The sequence below is a fragment of the Lampetra fluviatilis genome, chromosome 39, assembly GCF_964198595.1.
Source record: "Lampetra fluviatilis chromosome 39, kcLamFluv1.1, whole genome shotgun sequence".
Taxonomy (NCBI): Eukaryota; Metazoa; Chordata; class Hyperoartia; order Petromyzontiformes; family Petromyzontidae; genus Lampetra; species Lampetra fluviatilis.
Genome location: NC_136313.1, coordinates 10,415,762 through 10,438,691, shown reverse-complemented (window position 1 = coordinate 10,438,691; position 22,930 = coordinate 10,415,762). Strand labels below are relative to the sequence as shown.

General features: G+C 48.9%; 1 protein-coding gene across 1 annotated transcript in view; it reads left to right on the top strand.

Moving 5' to 3' along the window:
- LOC144946054 (protein kish-A-like) overlaps positions 1-3,060 on the top strand; it is a 39,066-nt gene extending 36,006 nt beyond the window's left edge. The window contains 2 exon segments of the mRNA XM_078874790.1: positions 949-983; positions 2,132-3,060. Coding sequence (XP_078730916.1) covers positions 949-983; positions 2,132-2,202 — 106 coding nt within the window. The 3' untranslated portion in view covers positions 2,203-3,060.
- The last annotated feature ends 19,870 nt before the right edge of the window (positions 3,061-22,930 follow it).

Below are 22,930 nucleotides of genomic sequence, written 5' to 3'. Positions count from 1 at the left end.
GGGTGTAGTGACACACACACCGGTGTGTAGTGACACACATACACACACACTGGGTGTAGTGACACACACACACTGGGTGTAGTGGCACACACACACACTGGGTGTAGTGACACACACACACTGGGTGTACACACACACAGACTGGGTGTAGTGACACACACACACACACTGTGAAGTGACACACACACTGTGTGTAGTGACACACACACTAGGTGAAGTGACACACACACACTGGGTGTAGTGACACACACACACTAGGTGAAGTGACACACACACACTGGGTAAAGACACACACACACTGTAAAGTCACACACACGCGGTATACACAGCTTCTGTGGGGGGACAAGCACGATTGCAGCGAGATGTGTGGATGAGTGGGAATTGAACTCGGGTCGCCGGGAACGTAACGCAGCACGCTACCACTACACACTCGAAGATCCCCCGTGCAGCCTGTCACATACTGCTGGGGCAAGTGCTGCTAGCGAGTAGCACACCTGTGGAGGCCGGCACGGCACACGAGGGGGTGGGAGGTGGACAACACCAAACCCGGCCGCCTTTGTCTCCCTAGTGGCGGCAATGTTTACATATCGCACCAGGTACTCATTTGAGGCTGAGTCGACTTAGGGGAGGCCCAGGACCGGTTCAGATAATCGTCACCGGTGTTGTTCCGTGAGCGCGATTCGAACTCAGGTCGCCGGGTTCGTAGCGCAGCGCGCTAACAAATACACTGCCACTCCCCACTACGGCTCACACGTGCATAGCCATAAACTAAGGCACACAATCACATATACGGTACTCATACATACTGCATATTAGCATATATACAGCGCAAGTCAGATGGATTGACAGATGCACACTTGTGATGTTATGCTATAGAATGTTACACACTGCATTGGTATTGTTACCTATCGACTTAAGTTGACCACGTGCCTCTCTGCTTGTCTCCAGGCTTCTGGGAACCTTCTGGAAGTGTGCAAGAATTGGTGAGAACATTTACGTCACCGTGCGCCACGCCATGAAGTCGTTTGCTCGTGTGATGTTCATAAAACGAGACAATTCCACAGCACAAATTAACAACAGCAAAAACACAACGACCACACGTTGTGATTTATATGGGCACCGATAGAGGCGGTTGTTAAAAGGAATTAGGGAAAAACCGGGAATTATTTTCACAAGTGGCCCAGGCCGCTGAGCCACCTCGCTGGAGAGTTCGTAGAGGAAATAAAATCGAAACAATTTTGTTTTGGAACACAGGAGGTCACGCAAGGTGCTCGAATAAAAGCCACGGTAATTTGTTTTTGTTGGAGCAAGTTGAGATATTTTTCACGATTCACGGAAACGCCAGCGCGTGTCTGTGTGTCCGTGTGTGTTCGTGTGTGTGTGTCTGTGTGTGTGTCCATGTGTATGTCCGTGTGTGTCCGTGTGTGCATGCGCGTTGGTGAAGGCGAGAGCTTTGTCCGCTGTCGAGCCTGAACAGACCGTTGGGGCAAGTGCTGTTAGCGGGTAAAGCACCCATGAAGGCCGGCACACGAAGGGGGTGGGTGGCAAGCACCACGCCCGGCCGCCTTTGTCTCCCCAGTGGCGATGTTTACAAACCGCACAAGGTCTCATTTGAGGCTGATTCGACCTAGGGGAAGCCCAGGACCCATTCAGATAATAATTAATCGTCACCGGTGTTGGCTGTGAGCAGGAATCGAACTCGGGTTGCCGGGTTCGTAGTGCGGCACGCTGATCGCGACACTAACGCTCCCCATGGGAAGCCGATTCACCCGGTGACCAAGCTCTGCGGTCCTCTACATGTTAAGGTGTTACGGACAATTAATGAGTGTTCACACAAAGGGGAGGAAGCCGACGCACCCGCAGAAAGCCCACGCGTGCGAGGGGAAACACTCCGTCCCATACAGGCGGAAACAGGTGGAGTCCACATTTCTGCTGCACCGCATTCTCCCGGCCAGCCAGGATATAGTGGCACCTCCTCAACGCCCACGTGAAGGTTCACGACACTTGTGTGGTGATCCACCAACCCTCGCCACCACCACAGTGCTGGATCGAAGGCCATGTGTGCGTAGCCACCACCGCCCGGCAGAGACTAATCGGGGGTCCTCCGCTTTGTTTTATTTTTCGTGCGCAGGCGAGAGGAAGAGCCCCCACGTGGCCGTCTGCTGTCTGCTCATGGCCCTGAGCATCCTCTGTGCCGAGTGAGCTCCGCTGAGTCTCCGTCGCTCCACCCACCTCCACCGCCATGCGTAGCACGAGTGTACGAGGCTCAGTACGAATCCACGCGTTTTATTTCGTCCGTTGTAATTGTTTGTATGGGTTCCCTGGAAAGCGGTCTCTCGCTTCCACGCCGAAGGAAAGGTTCGCCAGGAATCGCGTAGCCCCTGCGAGCAGGCACGGCAGGGGGGCATCTGAAAAGTCCATTCAGGTTTCTTGTGACCTGATCCGTCGAAAAGACACCGACACTCAAGGATAAAGATTAAAACAAAACGGCGCGCAGAAGGTCATTTCTAGGCGGCAAAAGCCAAGGGGCGATTCTGATCGCAGGATAAGCCCTCCCCTCGTGCCTCGCGCTGCATGGCCGTACCGCGCGTAGGACGCACACAGCCTTGTGTTAGATCACTGACTCTAAAGTCAAAATTGCGTCCATTTTTAGATGGCAGCAGTCAGACAATGGGAGAACTGCATTACACTGGCTTCATCATCGTTAGGAATCGCGAGTGCGGTTTGGCGATCGTTGCCGTACCGTCTCGTCCGTGGCCTCGCGTGGAATTCGCTGGAATGCAAAGTGCCGCTGCCGGAAAGATGAGAGCCTCTGCTGACGAGGACCTCGTGTCCATGAGCAGGGCATGGAACCCATCTCGGCTGGACCGAGTTCACGCTGCCTCGGCTGAGATTGCTACAAACACATGACCTGGGGCTCGTACAACAACAACAACAACCGGCATTCACCACGGCGCTTGTGCCAGGCTATGTGCATGTTAAGGCCACGTGAAGTGCCGAACGCCTGCTGGAAGGTCACGGGGCAGACCCAGGTGCTATGGGTCGACTGACTGAGATGGCTGGCAGATGCACCACCTGTGCCCCCTACTGTGTGCCAACTTACTGGGGCTCGTAGAATACAGTCATCACTATCTCACTACTTTTTTATTTCACTAGGTAAGGCCCACTTAGCTGTATAGCTGTTTTTTTCAGAAGCCACCTTGCTATCACAAACGATAGCTCAACGAAGTGGCTTATCAACGTGTGGACATTTATAGCAGCCGAATATTCTAAACGCTAATTCTAGATTTGAAGCTTTCGTGACTGCAAGGAATCATCTTCTTAGGTTTTTTCGGTAAAGTCACGTAGGTAAAACATCAAAATGAATGCAAATAAAATAAAATAAAATCAAAAATCACGACGTTTCGGAGGCAACACAAGTCTCCGTCATCAGGTGGGACCGTCACAGCCAGATTAGCTGCATCAAGTGAGGCAATGATTCAAGATGTAATCCCTTAAAAGCGAGTTGAGTCCCCCCCTCAACTCGCTTTTAAGGGATTACATCTTGAATCATTGCCTCACTTGATGCAGCTAATCTGGCTGTGACGGTCCCACCTGATGACGGAGACTTGTGTTATTCTAAACGCATTTTTTTAATGTGGAGGGAAAACCCAGAGGACCCGGAGACAAATCCACGCGACCATGGGTAGAGAGACACGCAGACTCCAAATATACAGCAGCAGGCGTCAGGATTGATATCGAACCCATGACCTCCTGTACACCAGGCGAGGTAGTTAACATCTTGACAGCGTGGCGCACGTTCCAGTTAAATAATTATAATTCAACAAAGGCCAGTTCTGATATTTAGTATTTACACGTGGCCGTTTTGTTAGTATGACGCGATGAGTACCATCATGATGCATGAAACAAAATTTCAGTCATAATTCACCGTGATTTTTCAGAGAATGGCTGCGATATGATATGACATGTCACGTCACGACCACTCGTCGAAGACCTATCCACACTCGGCCCCTGTGTTTCTATAAGCCTTCACAAACGGTGTTTGTCGCACGGCAATCAAACCAAAACGTTTACTTCCCGACTCTTAAAATAAAACCAAATGAAGTGGTAAACCAAATTGGGTACAATGGCTGTTTGTGTCACTTCTTCCGAGTCGTTGGTCACCAGACTGAGACTGCTGTTGTTAATTGGTTTTTTACCCTTCTATCTGGCAACAAAACTGACACCTTTTTACAAGGAGTCATGTTTGCATAGACCGCAATACCTGCAGTCATAATACAAACAAAAGAACATCACTCTGATAATGTGCACTGTCCTTGAAGTTGATTGGTCCACACCCGAGACAGCTTTCCTTAGAGCCTAGTCTCACATGGGTTGGACCAGATGACGCCAAAAGGCGCACAACTCAAAGACAATGCACCATCAGAGTATGAGAGCTCGGGGCAAGCATCTACACTATGGGAACCTCATTTGCCAGTAAAAATATGATAATTGGTTTTTTACCCTTCTATCTGGCAACAAAACTGTATTATGACTGCAGGTATTGCGGTCTATGCAAACATGACTCCTTGTAAAAAGGTGTCAGTTTTGTTGCCAGATAGAAGGGTAAAAAAACAATTATCATATTTTTACTGGCAAATGAGGTTCATATAGTGTAGATGCTTGCCCCGAGCTCTCATACTCTGATGGTGCATTGTCTTTGAGTTGTGCGCCTTTTGGCGTCATCTGGTCCAACCCATGTGAGACTAGGCTCTAAGGAAAGCTGTCTCGGGTGTGGACCAATCAACTTCAAGGACAGTGCACATTATCAGAGTTATGTTCTTTTGTTTGTATTATGACTGCAGGTATTGCGGTCTATGCAAACATGACTCCTTGTAAAAAGGTGTCAGTTTTGTTGCCAGATAGAAGGGTAAAAAACCAATTATCATATTTTTACTGGCAAATGAGGTTCCCATAGTGTACTGCTGTTGTTGTCATTCGCTGATTCCGCCCCTCTACCGGGCATCTCTGCAAAAGAGCTTCATAGCTCATCGGATTCCTCCAGCATAAATAAACGTCCTGATTCTAATCTCGCGACATTTGACCACGTGCTTGATTATTATGCGTGAGTGTGTGTGTCACTTGACACTCTGGACACGCTTGCGAATGGAATGTTCCATCTCAAGGGATTAAAGGGCTAATACTATCGACATTTTCTAAAGAGGTGCACTGTGGTCCTGTCGTCTTAGGTCAACATCAACATAAATTTGAGCAAAATGTCACTCGGTTGTATGGCAGACAGTGATAGAGTGATGGACACCCGCGGTCTGGTTTCATCGTCATTGGGACTCATCGGCGCAGTCGAGTCAGCAGTGCGGCAAGGTCTGTATCTGGACACCATGCACGGAGGGTCCCCACTTCCATACCGTGGGACCCATTTGGCTAAAGGCTCATGCCAACAATGGGCGACTCTGTAAGTGACGACGAAACACCCATCATGACAAAATAATAATAATAATACCACTGATGCTGTCAAATTTATTTTGATGGTGACCTCAATCATGAGGAGCACAATGCTCTTAGGTTTTTTCGGTAAAGTCACGTAGGTAAAAAAAGAATAACAATAAATGAAAATAACTAAATTAAATCACGACGTTTCGGAGGCAACACAAGCTTCCTTCATCAGGTGTGCACTTCTTCAGGAACTGCTGAGATGTTGTATGTGGAGTGCACATCGGCTGTGCTTTGTTTACCACGTGTTGTGTGAAACTTATGGGGGGGGGGTTGTTCCAGGCCTGCTCAGACTCCGTCGCGTTAGAACGCGGGGATATCGGCGACTCCAGCTCGCTTCTGTGGCACAACGGGAGCCCCCCCCCCCCCCCCCAGAGCTACCGCGGGTTCTCAAGACCCAATGGGCAATGGTGCAGCAGACTCTGTTGGGATCGAACATTCGGGTTTCAAAGCGCCCGTTCGGTTCAACCACAATATCGTCAGGTGCGAATTAAAAGTTTTTCTTTACTGAGATTTGATTGAAATTGAAGGCGCGCCCCTCCCTGGGGTTTGTCTTGTCGAATGTAATCGACGCTGATTTGTTAATTGCCTCGTACCTGTCTAAACCCGGGTCTCAATGTAAAAATTATCACCCCTATGAGCCCTAACCTAGTTACGAAGGCCTACATCTACTGGTAGTACAGACTAACAGTGTCACTGACTAACAGTGTCACTGACTAACAGTGTCACTGACTAACAGTGCTACTGACTAACAGTGTTACTGACTAACAGTGTCACTGACTAACAGTGCAACTGACTAACAGTGTCACTGACTAACAGTGTCACTGACTAACAGTGTCACTGACTAACAGTGCTACTGACTAACAGTGTTACTGACTAACAGTGTCACTGACTAACAGTGCAACTGACTAACAGTGTCACTGACTAACAGTGCAACTGACTAACAGTGTCACTGACTAACAGTGCAACTGACTAACAGTGTCACTGACTAACAGTGCTACTGACTAACAGTGTCACTGATTAACAGTGTCACTGACTAACAGTGTCACTGACTAACAGTGCTACTGACTAACAGTGTCACTGATTAACAGTGTCACTGACTAACAGTGTCACTGACTAACAGTGCTACTGACTAACAGTGTCACTGACTAACAGTGTCACTGACTAACAGTGTCACTGACTAACAGTGCTACTGACTAACAGTGTCACTGACTAACAGTGTTACTGACAAACAGTGTCACTGACTAACAGTGCTACTGACTAACAGTGTCACTGACTAACAGTGTCACTGACAAACAGTGCTACTGACTAACAGTGCTACTGACTAACAGTGTTACTGACTAACAGTGCTACTGACTAACAGTGTCACTGACTAACAGTGCAACTGACTAACAGTGTCACTGACTAACAGTGTCACTGACTAACAGTGTCACTGACTAACAGTGCTACTGACTAACAGTGTCACTGACTAACAGTGCTACTGACTAACAGTGTCACTGACTAACAGTGTTACTGACTAACAGTGTCACTGACTAACAGTGCTACTGACTAACAGTGTCACTGACTAACAGTGCTACTGACTAACAGTGTCACTGACTAACAGTGTCACTGACTAACAGTGCTACTGACTAACAGTGTCACTGACTAACAGTGCTACTGACTAACAGTGTCACTGACTAACAGTGCTACTGACTAACAGTGCTACTGACTAACAGTGTCACTGATTAACAGTGTCACTGACTAACAGTGCTACTGACTAACAGTGCTACTGACTAACAGTGTCACTGACTAACAGTGTCACTGACTAACAGTGCTACTGACTGACAGTGTCACTGACTAACAGTGCTACTGACTAACAGTGTCACTGACTAACAGTGCCACTGACTAACAGTGCTACTGACTAACAGTGTCACTGACTAACAGTGTCACTGACTAAGAGTGTTACTGACTAACAGTGCTACTGACTAACAGTGTCACTGACTAACAGTGTCACTGACTAACAGTGTCACTGACTAACAGTGCTACTAACAGTGTCACTGACTAACAGTGTCACTGACTAACAGTGCTACTGACTTACAGTGTCACTAACAGTGCTACTGACTAACAGTGTCACTGACTAACAGTGTCACTGACTAACAGTGTCACTGACTAACAGTGCGACTGACTAACAGTGTCACTGACTAACAGTGTCACTGACTAACAGTGTCACTGACTAACAGTGTTACTGACTAACAGTGCTACTGACTAACAGTGTCACTGACTAACAGTGTCACTGACTAACAGTGCTACTGACTAACAGTGACACTGACTAACAGTGTCACTGACTAACAGTTTAACTGACTAACAGTGTCACTGACTAACAGTGTCACTGACTAACAGTGTCACTGACTAACAGTGTCACTAACAGTGTTACTGACTAGCAGTGTCACTGACTAACAGTGTCACTGACTAACAGTGCTACTGACTAACAGTGTCACTGACTGACTAACAGTGCTACTGACTAACAGTGTCACTGACTAACAGTGCTACTGACTAACAATGTCACTGACTGACTAACAGTGTCACTGACTAACAGTGTCACTGACTAACAGTGTCACTAACAGTGTTACTGACTAGCAGTGTCACTGACTAACAGTGTCACTGACTAACAGTGCTACTGACTAACAGTGTCACTGACTGACTAACAGTGCTACTGACTAACAGTGTCACTGACTAACAGTGCTACTGACTAACAATGTCACTGACTGACTAACAGTGTCACTGACTAACAGTGTCACTGACTGACTAACAGTGTCACTTACTAACAGTGTCACTGACTAACAGTGTCACTGACTGACTAACAGTGCTACTGACTAACAGTGTCACTGACTGACAGTGTCACTGACTAACAGTGCTACTGACTAACCAGTGTCACTGACTAACAGTGCTACTGACTAACAGTGTCACTGACTAACAGTGTTACTGACTAGCAGTGTCACTGACTAACAGTGCTACTGACTAACAGTGTCACTGACTAACAGTGTCACTGACTAACAGTGTCACTGACTGACTAACAGTGCTACTGACTAAAAGTGTCACTGACTAACAGTTTCACTGACTAACAGTGTCACTGACTAACAGTGCCACTGACTAACAGTGTCACTGACTAACAGTGCTACTGACTAACAGTGTCACTGACTAACAGTGTTACTGACTAACAGTGTCACTAACAGTGCTACTGACTAACAGTGTCACTGACTAACAGTGTCACTGACTAACAGTGCTACTGACTAACAGTGCTACTGACTAACAGTGTCACTGACTAACAGTGCCACTGACTAACAGTGTCACTGACTAACAGTGCTACTGACTAACAGTGTCACTGACTAACAGTGTTACTGACTAACAGTGTCACTAACAGTGCTACTGACTAACAGTGTCACTGACTAACAGTGTCACTGACTAACAGTGCTACTGACTAACAGTGCTACTGACTAACAGTGTCACTGACTAACAGTGCTACTGACTAACAGTGCTACTGACTAACAGTGCTACTGACTAACAGTGTCACTGACTAACAGTGTCACTGACTAACAGTGCTACTGACTAACAGTGTTACTGACTAACAGTGTCACTGACTAACAGTGCTACTGACTAACAGTGTCACTGACTAACAGTGTCACTGACTAACAGTGCTACTGACTAACAGTGCTACTGACTAACAGTGTTACTGACTAACAGTGTCACTGACTAACAGTGCTACTGACTAACAGTGTCACTGACTAACAGTGTCACTGACTAACAGTGCTACTGACTAACAGTGTCACTGACTAATAGTGCCACTGACTAACAGTGCTACTGACTAACAGTGTCACTGACTGACAGTGTCACTGACTGACAGTGTCACTGACTAACAGTGCTACTGACTAACAGTGTCACTGACTAACAGTGCCACTGACTAACAGTGCTACTGACTAACAGTGTCACTGACTAACAGTGTCACTGACTAACAGTGTCACTGACTAACAGTGCTACTGACTAACAGTGTCACTGACTAACAGTGCTACTGACTTACAGTGTCACTGACTAACAGTGCTACTGACTAACAGTGCTACTGACTAACAGTGTCACTGACTAACAGTGTCACTGACTAACAGTGCCACTGACTAACAGTGTCACTGACTAACAGTGTCACTGACTAACAGTGTCACTGACTAACAGTGTCACTGACTAACAGTGCTACTGACTAACAGTGATACTGACTAACATTGTCACTGACTAACAGTTTTACTGACTAACAGTGTCACTGACTAACAGTGTCACTGACTAACAGTGTCACTGACTAACAGTGTTACTGACTAGCAGTGTCACTGACTAACAGTGTCACTGACTAACAGTGCTACTGACTAACAGTGTCACTGACTAACAGTGTCACTGACTAACAGTGTCACTGACTGACTAACAGTGTCACTGACTAACAGTGCTACTGACTAAGTGTCACTGACTAACAGTGCCACTGACTAACAGTGTTACTGACTGACTGACAGTGTCACTGACTAACAGTGCTACTCACTAACCAGTGTCACTGACTAACAGAGTCACTGACTAACAGTGTCACTGACTAACAGTGCTACTGACTAACAGTGTCACTGACTAACAGTGTTACTGACTAACAGTGTCACTGACTAACAGTGCTACTGACTAACAATGTCACTGACTAACAGTGTCACTGACTAACAGTGTCACTGACTGACTAACAGTGCTACTGACTAAAAGTGTCACTGACTAACAGTTTCACTGACTAACAGTGTCACTGACTAACAGTGCCACTGACTAACAGTCACTGACTAACAGTGCTACTGACTAACAGTGTCACTGACTAACAGTGCTACAGTGTCACTGACTAACAGTGCTACTGACTAACAGTGTCACTGACTAACAGTGTCACTGACTAACAGTGCTACTGACTAACAGTGTCACTGACTAACAGTGCTACTGACTAACAGTGTCACTGACTAACAGTGTCACTGACTAACAGTGCTACTGACTAACAGTGTCACTGACTAACAGTGTCACTGACTAACAGTGCTACTGACTAACAGTGTCACTGACTAACAGTGTCACTGACTAACAGTGCTACTGACTAACAGTGTCACTGACTAACAGTGTCACTGACTAACAGTGCTACTGACTAACAGTGTCACTGACTAACAGTGTCACTGACTAACAGTGCTACTGACTAACAGTGTCACTGACTAACAGTTTCACTGACTAACAGTGCTACTGACTAACAGTGTTACTGACTAACAGTGTCACTGACTAACAGTGCTACCTACTAACAGTGTCACTGACTAACAGTGTCACTGACTAAGTGTCACTGACTAACAGTGTCACTGACTAACAGTGCTACTGACTAACAGTGTTACTGACTAACAGTGTCACTGACTAACAGTGCTACTGACTAACAGTGTCACTGACTAACAGTGTCACTGACTAACAGTGCTACTGACTAACAGTGTCACTGACTAACAGTGTCACTGACTAACAGTGCTACTGACTAAAAGTGTCACTGACTAACAGTGTCACTGACTAACAGTGTCACTGACTAACAGTGCTACTGACTAACAGTGTCACTGACTGACAGTGTCACTGACTAACAGTGCTACTGACTAACCAGTGTCACTGACTAACAGTGACACTGCCTAACAGTGTCACTGACTAACAGTGTCACTGACAAACAGTGCTACTGACTAACAGTGTCACTGACTAACAGTGTTACTGACTAGCAGTGTCACTGACTAACAGTGTCACTGACTAACAGTGTTACTGACTAACAGTGTCACTGACTAACAGTGCTACTGACTAACAATGTCACTGACTAACAGTGTCACTGACTAACAGTGTCACTGACTGACTAACAGTGTTACTGACTAAAAGTGTCACTGACTAACAGTTTCACTGACTAACAGTGTCACTGACTAACAGTGCCACTGACTAACAGTGTCACTGACTAACAGTGCTACTGACTAACAGTGTCACTGACTAACAGTGTCACTGACTAACAGTGCTACTGACTAACAGTGTTACTGACTAACAGTGTCACTAACAGTGCTACTGACTAACAGTGTCACTGACTAACAGTGTCACTGACTAACAGTGCTACTGACTAACAGTGTTACTGACTAACAGTGTCACTAACAGTGCTACTGACTAACAGTGTCACTGACTAACAGTGTCACTGACTAACAGTGCTACTGACTAACAGTGTCACTGACTAACAGTGTCACTGACTAACAGTGCTACTGACTAACAGTGTCACTGACTAACAGTGTCACTGACTAACAGTGCTACCTACTAACAGTGTCACTGACTAACAGTGCTACTGACTAACAGTGTCACTGACTAACAGTGTCACAGACTAACAGTGCTACCTACTAACAGTGTCACTGACTAACAGTGTCACTGACTAACAGTGTCACTGACTAACAGTGCTACTGACTAACAGTGTCACTAACAGTGTCACTGACTAACAGTGCTACTGACTAAAAGTGTTACTGACTAACAGTGTCACTGACTAACAGTGCTACTGACTAACAGTGTCACTGACTAACAGTGTCACTGACTAACAGTGCTACTGACTAAAAGTGTCACTGACTAACAGTTTCACTGACTAACAGTGTCACTGACTAACAGTGCCACTGACTAACAGTCACTGACTAACAGTGCTACTGACTAACAGTGTCACTGACTAACAGTGCTACTGACTAACAGTGTTACTGACTAACAGTGTCACTGACTAACAGTGCTACTGACTAACAGTGTCACTGACTAACAGTGTCACTGACTAACAGTGCTACTGACTAACAGTGTTACTGACTAACAGTGTCACTGACTAACAGTGTCACTGACTAACAGTGTCACTGACTAACAGTGCTACTGACTAACAGTGTCACTGACTAACAGTGTCACTGACTAACAGTGCTACTGACTAACAGTGTTACTGACTAACAGTGTCACTAACAGTGCTACTGACTAACAGTGTCACTGACTAACAGTGTCACTGACTAACAGTGCTACTGACTAACAGTGTCACTGACTAACAGTGTCACTGACTAACAGTGCTACTGACTAACAGTGTCACTGACTAACAGTGTCACAGACTAACAGTGCTACCTACTAACAGTGTCACTGACTAACAGTGTCACTGACTAACAGTGTCACTGACTAACAGTGCTACTGACTAACAGTGTCACTAACAGTGTCACTGACTAACAGTGCTACTGACTAAAAGTGTTACTGACTAACAGTGTCACTGACTAACAGTGCTACTGACTAACAGTGTCACTGACTAACAGTGTCACTGACTAACAGTGCTACTGACTAAAAGTGTCACTGACTAACAGTTTCACTGACTAACAGTGTCACTGACTAACAGTGCCACTGACTAACAGTCACTGACTAACAGTGCTACTGACTAACAGTGTCACTGACTAACAGTGCTACTGACTAACAGTGTTACTGACTAACAGTGTCACTGACTAACAGTGCTACTGACTAACAGTGTCACTGACTAACAGTGTCACTGACTAACAGTGTCACTGACTAACAGTGCTACTGACTAACAGTGTTACTGACTAACAGTGTCACTGACTAACAGTGCTACTGACTAACAGTGTCACTGACTAACAGTGTCACTGACTAACAGTGCTACTGACTAACAGTGTCACTGACTAACAGTGTCACTGACTAACAGTGCTACTGACTAACAGTGTCACTGACTAACAGTGTCACTGACTAACAGTGCTACTGACTAACAGTGTCACTGACTAACAGTGTCACTGACTAACAGTGCTACTGACTAACAGTGTCACTGACTAACAGTGTCACTGACTAACAGTGCTACTGACTAACAGTGTCACTGACTAACAGTTTCACTGACTAACAGTGCTACTGACTAACAGTGTTACTGACTAACAGTGTCACTGACTAACAGTGCTACCTACTAACAGTGTCACTGACTAACAGTGTCACTGACTAAGTGTCACTGACTAACAGTGTCACTGACTAACAGTGCTACTGACTAACAGTGTTACTGACTAACAGTGTCACTGACTAACAGTGCTACTGACTAACAGTGTCACTGACTAACAGTGTCACTGACTAACAGTGCTACTGACTAACAGTGTCACTGACTAACAGTGTCACTGACTAACAGTGCTACTGACTAAAAGTGTTACTGACTAACAGTGTCACTGACTAACAGTGTCACTGACTAACAGTGTCACTGACTAACAGTGCTACTGACTAACAGTGTCACTGACTGACAGTGTCACTGACTAACAGTGCTACTGACTAACCAGTGTCACTGACTAACAGTGACACTGACTAACAGTGTCACTGACTAACAGTGTCACTGACTAACAGTGCTACTGACTAACAGTGTCACTGACTAACAGTGTTACTGACTAGCAGTGTCACTGACTAACAGTGTCACTGACTAACAGTGTCACTGACTAACAGTGTCACTGACTAACAGTGCTACTGACTAAAAGTGTTACTGACTAACAGTGTCACTGACTAACAGTGTCACTGACTAACAGTGTCACTGACTAACAGTGCTACTGACTAACAGTGTCACTGACTGACAGTGTCACTGACTAACAGTGCTACTGACTAACCAGTGACACTGACTAACAGTGTCACTGACTAACAGTGTCACTGACTAACAGTGCTACTGACTAACAGTGTCACTGACTAACAGTGTTACTGACTAGCAGTGTCACTGACAAACAGTGTCACTGACTAACAGTGTTACTGACTAACAGTGTCACTGACTAACAGTGCTACTGACTAGCAGTGCTACTGACTAACAGTGTCACTGACTAACAGTGCCACTGACTAACAGTGCTACTGACTAACAGTGTCACTGACTGACAGTGTCACTGACTAACAGTGCTACTGACTAACCAGTGTCACTGACTAACAGTGACACTGACTAACAGTGTCACTGACTAACAGTGTCACTGACTAACAGTGCTACTGACTAACAGTGTCACTGACTAACAGTGTTACTGACTAGCAGTGTCACTGACTAACAGTGTCAATGACTAACAGTGTCACTGACTGACTAACAGTGCTACTGACTAAAAGTGTCACTGACTAACAGTTTCACTGACTAACAGTGCTACTGACTAACAGTGTCACTAACAGTGTCACTGACTAACAGTGCTACTGATTAACAGTGTCACTGACTAAGTGTCACTGACTAACAGTGCTACTGACTAACAGTGTCACTAACAGTGTCACTGACTAACAGTGCTACTGACTAACAGTGCTACTGACTAAAAGTGTCACTGACTAACAGTGTCACTGACTAACAGTGTCACTGACTAACAGTGTTACTGACTAACAGTGTCACTGACTAACAGTGCTACTGATTAACAGTGTCACTGACTAAGTGTCACTGACTAACAGTGCTACTGACTAACAGTGTTACTAACAGTGTCACTGACTAACAGTGCTACTGACTAAAAGTGTCACTGACTAACAGTTTCACTGACTAACAGTGTCACTGACTAACAGTGCTACTGACTAAAAGTGTCACTGACTAACAGTGTCACTGACTAACAGTGTCACTGACTAACAGTGTCACTGACTAACAGTGTCACTGACTAACAGTTTCACTGACTAACAGTGCTACTGACTAACAGTGTCACTGACTAACAGTGTCACTGACTAACAGTGCTACTGATTAACAGTGTCACTGACTAACAGTGCTACTGACTAAAAGTGTCACTGACTAACAGTTTCACTGATTAACAGTGTCACTGACTAACAGTGCTACTGAATAAAAGTGTCACTGACTAACAGTGTCACTGACTAACAGTGTCACTGACTAACAGTGCTACTGACTAACAGTGTCACTGACTAACAGTGCTACTGACTAAAAGTGTCACTGACTAACAGTTTCACTGACTAACAGTGCTACTGACTAAAAGTGTCACTGACTAACAGTGTCACTGACTAACAGTGTCACTGACTAACAGTGCTACTGATTAACAGTGTCACTGACTAACAGTGTCACTGACTAACAGTGTCACTGACTAACAGTGTTACTGACTAACAGTGTTACTGACTAGCAGTGTCACTGACTAACAGTGCTACTGACTAACAGTGTTACTGACTAACAGTGTCACTGACTAACAGTGTCACTGACTAACAGTGTTACTGACTAGCAGTGTTACTGACTAACAGTGTCACTGACTAACAGTGTCACTGACTGACTAACAGTGCTACTGACTAAAAGTGTCACTGACTAACAGTGTCACTGACTAACAGTGTCACTGACTGACTAACAGTGCTACTGACTAACAGTGTCACTGACTAACAGTGTTACTGACTAGCAGTGTTACTGACTAACAGTGTCACTGACTAACAGTGTCACTGACTGACTAACAGTGTCACTGACTAACAGTGCTACTGACTAACAGTGTCACTGACTAACAGTGCTACTGACTAACAGTGTCACTGACTAACAGTGTTACTGACTAGCAGTGTTACTGACTAACAGTGTCACTGACTAACAGTGTCACTGACTGACTAACAGTGCTACTGACTAAAAGTGTCACTGACTAACAGTTTCACTGACTAACAGTGCTACTGACTAACAGTGTCACTGACTAACAGTGTCACTGACTAACAGTGCTACTGACTAACAGTGTCACTGACTAACAGTGTCACTGACTAACAGTGCTACTGACTAACAGTGTTACTGACTAACAGTGCTACTGACTAACAGTGTCACTGACTAACAGTGTCACTGACTAACAGTGTCACTGACTAACAGTGTTACTGACTAACAGTGTCACTGACTAACAGTGTCACTGACTAACAGTGTTACTGACTAGCAGTGTTACTGACTAACAGTGTCACTGACTAACAGTGTCACTGACTGACTAACAGTGTCACTGACTAACAGTGCTACTGACTAACAGTGTCACTGACTAACAGTGCTACTGACTAACAGTGTCACTGACTAACAGTGTTACTGACTAGCAGTGTTACTGACTAACAGTGTCACTGACTAACAGTGTCACTGACTGACTAACAGTGCTACTGACTAAAAGTGTCACTGACTAACAGTTTCACTGACTAACAGTGCTACTGACTAACAGTGTCACTGACTAACAGTGTCACTGACTAACAGTGCTACTGACTAACAGTGTCACTGACTAACAGTGTCACTGACTAACAGTGCTACTGACTAACAGTGTTACTGACTAACAGTGCTACTGACTAACAGTGTCACTGACTAACAGTGCTACTGACTAACAGTGTCACTGACTAACAGTGTCACTGACTAACAGTGTCACTGACTAACAGTGTCACTGACTAACACTTGGGAGCCGTTTTGGGCGGAGTGAATCTCGCGGGGACGAGTGCCGGACGCATTTTGGGGTAGAAACCGAGCGGTCCACTTGATGTTTGTTGGGTCGCGACATTCAAAACACAAAGTGCTCTTTCACCCCCAGACGCAGTTCCACCCCGGGGGGGGGGCGCGGGGTGTGGTTGCGGGTGGCTTTAAAAAAAAAAATGTAAATCGGAAAAAAAAATGTTGTCACATAATCCTCATTTTCTTAAGCGGTCCCCGTGTTACAACACCACACCTCGTACCCCCCCCCCCCCCCCCGTTACACCGTTCCGTCTTCAATGTAAAGGCTGTGTTCTCATGAGGGTGGTTCGGCGGGGGGGAGCACAGCTGATGGCATTCATTGAGCGGGCCACGCGCGAGAGAGAGAGGCGCCCTCTGTGAGTGTACGCTTCGGTTCATTTATTAATTCCAGCGGTTTAAAAAAAAAATCCACGTTATTATGACACAGACACACACACGCCCCCCCCCCGGTTGGTGTGGCACGGTATGTTCGCGCGTGTGCACGTGCGTGCGTGCAAAGTGTGCGCACGTCGGTTATGACCGGGCGACGTTGTCCATTATTCAGCCAAAATTGGTGCTGCTCGCTAACGAGGCAGCACACAAACTGGCTGTGTGCTATGCCGCAGAGGCATTATGGGTGCTCCCGTTTGTTCTGTATGTCCACATAGAACAAATGTTTTAGTCCTATCACAGCCAATATTATCTGCAGAGTCAGGCTTGATAAACAAAGCTTCTGAAAGACCACAGGTTATTCTGGCAATTCAGAATAACATCTCGCCACCGTAGGCGCCACGCCTGGTATGCAGGAGGTCGTGGGTTCGATCCCGACCCCGATGTCCGCGTATTCTGGGGTCGCATGTCCTCACCATGCTCGCGTGGATTTCTCTCCAGGTCCTCTGATTCTTCTCTCCACATTCAGAAACACGCGCTTCGAGTATTTGGCTGTAACACATTTCCAAGTGATAATCCACTTTGTTGAGCTTGTGATGCCGCCGCCACAAAGCCGTTCAGCAGGCGCCCTAGCTACGACCTCGCCACCACCAAGCGACAGAGCCAACCCCGCGTCCCCCTCACCTCACCTCACATGAACACACCCGCACGCATTCCCCCCCCCCCCCCCCATAGAGCTCCGAGGGGAAGTCACCTGGCCGACCGGTTTTAATCCGAGAAACCCTTATCGGGATAAACTTTCACGGTTTCCGGTGACCAGGGAATTGGACGACCTCCCCCGATGCTACTTCGCGGCGCTGCGACCGGCATTAAGATTGCAGGGTCGCGGCGAGGGGCCGTTCGGCCACCGCAGGTGAAACGCACCACACACCCCACACACGCAAGAATCGACGGGGCAAGAATGGGAGCCTAGTCGGAGGAAACGCCGCCACATAATGTGCATAACTACGACAATCCTGCACACCACACACACCCCACACACGCAAGTATCGACAGAGCAAGAATAGAAGCCTAGTCGGAGGAAACGCCGCCGCATAATGTGCATAACTACGACAATCCTGCACACCACACACACCCCACACACGCAAGGATCGACAGGGCAAGAATGGGAGCCTAGTCGGAGGAAACGCCGCCGCATAATGTGCATAACTGCGACAATCCTGCATAAGAAAGCGATTGAACGGCACCTGCCCCACACATGGTAGGAGGGGGAGCGGAGAGTACGTGGGAAAAGGAGGGGGCCTGAGTCCGGGAATTAGGATAAAAGGGGGCAAAAACGGGATATCTGGCTCTCTTACTCCAGCACCAGGCGACAAGACGCTCTCCAGCCCAGCGACCCGGACGTCCGTGAGACGCATCGAGGTACGGGATCAACGGACCGCCGTGGGCACCTAACAGTGAGTAAGAAGGTGAATTAGGATCATAGCCGATAAATAGGGAATAGGTCCAGGGGTAGTAGAATAGGCCAGCCTCGTTGATTCATACTGACTCAACAACCAGTCCCAGGTAGCAAACAATAAATCCTTAATAGCTGATCGTGTCCCTGTGTGATCTCGCTGAGAAGTGGGAACGCGTGTGGTGCTTTGTACACAGCGGCTCGCCACGTGGGAGCGCTGCGTAGAGCGGCGCACGAGTGGGTGTCGCGTGTGTGCAGGTGTGTGCGCTCGTAGCGTGGGGGAAGGGGTCGGTGCGTCCACAGGTACCCGCTCCGTCTATCGCCGCAGGGACTCGCGCATTGTGAGGGCAGCGTCATTCGCCCTCCGACCCCCGTTTAGAGCGCGTGATTGGTGGAGAGACAACGCAGCGTTTACAGGTGAACGAGAGCGTGCGGCGAGCTATGCCTCTCACACGAGCTCGCGGAGGGACGGACCAGGGAGGGGAGCCGTCGGGCGATGAGCCCAGCGACGGCAGCAGCTGCTCACAGAGTAGCGAGGGGTCGGCGAATGGCAGAGCCCCTGCCATAGGCACGGAGCAGGGAGGGACTTCGGGGACCAGCGGCCCCAACAATTTGGTGTCAGAAGTCGTACGAACCCTCACATCTTCACGGGAAGGTGGCGCGCTACTCCACGCAAAGGTAAGGCATGTGTTCACCGGCCAGGGGACCCCTACATGGAAAGCGTTTTCCCGCAATATCAAAGGGGCTAAAGAGCTTAATGGCTGGTCGGACGCGCAGGCGTTACGACAACTTACGTTGAACCTAGATGGGCGGGCAGCCGACTTGTAGAGGCACTACCCGAAAGCGCGCAAAACCAACTAGAAAAACTAATGCGTAGATTAGACCTGCGTTTCGGCACGTGCAACGCGATACGGGCAAAGACGGCCTGAGAGGCGCGCCGACGCCAACCTGGCGAGGACTTCCAAGACTACGCCGAGGACGTGCGATCACTAACCCGGATCGCCCGTCCAGAGTTTGCGAAGGAGGTCATTGACGCGCTAGCTGCAGACAAGCTACTCAGGTACCTAGCTCGCACCGCGTGGTGGCAGCCCAAAAGGGGTAGCGCAGGCCTCCCCTTCGATACCCTAGTCGGGCAAGCACATGAGTGTGAGGAGCTCTCCAGCGAACGCGCGCAGCTCCGAGGGTCGGGACAGGAGTGCACCGTGGCGAGCCTGATCCCTGACGAGGAGGAGGATGAGGAGGAGCCCGCCAGCCTAATAAGGAGACGAGCAAGAGAGCCCCAGAGACCCCGCGAGACAACCCCGGGGTGGGTAGCCGGGTTACAGACCGGCATGGGAGATATTGCTGGCCGGGTAGACCAAATGGACGGTAAGAAAACCCAAGTAGACAATAAAATGAGCCGAAATATGGTCAAGCTACAGTCTACCGTTGAGACTGAGATGGGGGAACTACGCTCGACAGTAGGGGGGCTGGCCGGGAGGGTAGCCCAATTAGAGTCCGATGTGGGACAACTGCGTACTGGGGGAGGGAGAGGGAGCGGACAGGGGACCCGCTACGGAGCCGCCCCCCCTCCCCGGACATGTTATATGTGCGATCGCCGAGGGCATCTAGTGAGAGACTGTCCTGAAATCACCCGAGCTAGGCAGACGTGGGGGTTAAACTCCAACGCCCCCTAGAGCGTGGACCAACTAGGGGTGCAATCGACGCGGTCCCGATACAAATAGACGATAATGAGAATAATGGCGAGCGAGTGATCTCCACACAGGTTCCAGCAACAACGCCCACGGAAACGGTGACTCCTGGCGACTGGCTACGGGAGCTGGTGGCGGGGATCACGGGGGCCACGTCGCTGGTGGAAGGGGAGGTAAACGGAATGCGTACCCGAATCCTGCTGGACACGGGGGCGGTGGCCTCGCTCGTGAGCGCAGCACACTGCAGCGCGATCGGGGTCGACGTGCGTCACCTGCAGGCCCCGGACCGCGTGCTGCACACGGCGAGCGGAGCAGGAATGGGGCTGCTGGGGAGAGCCACCCTAGAGGTCCGCATAGGCAGCCAGGTGTGCACCCAGGAGTTCTACGTGTCGAGTGCGTTGTGTCACGAGTGTATTGCAGGTACCGACCTCCTAGAACAGCTGGGACTCAACGTGCAACCCCGTCAGCGATGCGCCACCATGGAAAGCAACGGCGAGCGGATTCCGTTCCTGGGACGAGAGCCGACGCGCCCCCGCTTCGCACCTGTGGCCGCTATCCTGGCGACGGCAGTCACCATCGGGCCGCTCACCGAGATGCTGGTGCCGGTGGCAACATCCCCCACCGACCCCGCGCTCCGTCCATCAGGGGAGGTAATGCTAACTCCTCACCCGGAGTTGGCCAAACGGTATGGGGTCGTGGGGTCCGCCACATTGGTAAACGCAGATGGGGACCGATTGTTTATGCGGATGTTTAACCCTCACAGCACCCCAGCGATACTACGACAGCGCACCCCGATAGCCACCGTACACCCCCTGCACGCACGCCACTCTAACGACTCGGTGTTCGCACTCTGGGCTGAGGACCCCGGTCGTCCTGAGGGTGACCAGGACCTGGCCTGGCGAGTCGGCCCGACTCCCCGAGCCGAGGTCGTTCCCCTGCTTGACGCGTTACATGTACCATGGGCGGATTTACCTAAGGGAGAGGCCGATCGGCTGCGCGAGTTACTGCGGGAGTATGCCGACGTATTCAGTGAACAAGACTCGGACGTGGGTCGGACCGACCTTGTTAAGCACCAAATTGACACCGGTGCAGCCCGACCCATCAAACTCCCTGCATACCGAGTGGGCGCACCTGAACGCGCCCAGATCAAAGAGGCAGTTGGGGACATGCTTCGCGATAACATAATTCAGCCCTCGGCGAGCCCCTGGTCAGCCCCAGTGGTACTAGTAACGAAAAAGGATGGGTCAACCCGGTTCTGCGTCGATTACCGTAAACTGAACGCAGTCACGCTCGGCGACGCCTTCCCCATACCCCGCATCGACGACACCTTCGACAGCCTCGCTGGAGCGCGATATTTTTCCACCCTCGATCTCGCGTCCGGGTACTGGCAGGTGGAGATGGCGGAGCAGGATCGGCCGAAAACCACATTCACCACCCCGATGGGACTATTCGAGTTTCGAGTGCTCCCGTTCGGACTCACCAATGCGCCCGTGACGTTCCAGCGGCTGATGGAGTTGATGATGCGAGGCTTGCAATGGGAAAAGTGCCTGATTTACTTGGACGATGTGATAGTGTTCAGTAGATCTTTGTCTGAGCATTGGTCCAGGTTACGAGAGGTATTCCAGCGACAGCGAGCAGCTCATCTCAAGCTCAAGCCACGTAAGTGTTACATCGCACAACGCGAGGTGGGGTACCTCGGGCATCGCGTCACCGAGGCAGGCGTGCACACCGATCCGGAGAAGGTACGCGCCGTAGTGGAGTGGCCACGGCCAAGGAATCTGACGGAGATCAGATCATTTTTGGGGCTCGCCACCTATTATCGTCGATTTGTAAAGGGATTCAGCGAGATTGCACGCCCCATCACCCAACTCACTTCCCCTAAGCACCCCTATCAGTGGACGGGGGCCTGCCAGACGGCCTTCACCACTCTCAAAAACCACCTTACCCACGCCCCCACCCTCGCTTTCCCCGATTTTACCACCGATTTTATTTTGGACACCGATGCCTGCAGCAGCGGGCTGGGCGCGGTGTTGTCACAAGTGCAGGATGGGACGGAACGAGTCATCGCGTACGCCACCCGGACCTTGAGTCGGGCCGAGCTGAACTATTACGTGACCTGCCAAGAGTTGTACGCCGTGATTTTCGCATGTAAACAGTTCCGGCCGTATTTGTACGGCAGGAGATGTCGCGTACGCACTGACCATTATGCTCTGCAGTTTCTTCTTACATTCAAGGAGCCACGGGGGCAGATGGCCCGGTGGCTGGCGCAGCTGCAGGAGTACAACCTGCAAATCGAGTATCGGGCTGGCCGGATGCATGCAAACGCGGACGCCTTGTCGAGGCGACCCACGGTGTACGCTAAAACAAGGCCGGAGGAGGCCTGCCCGTGTTTCACGGGGGGACGCTGCCTGCAGGCAACGGACCCCCGAGAGGCCGCGGCCACTGACCCCCCCCCCAGCGAGAGAGAATGCAGTGTGCGCCACAGAGACCCTC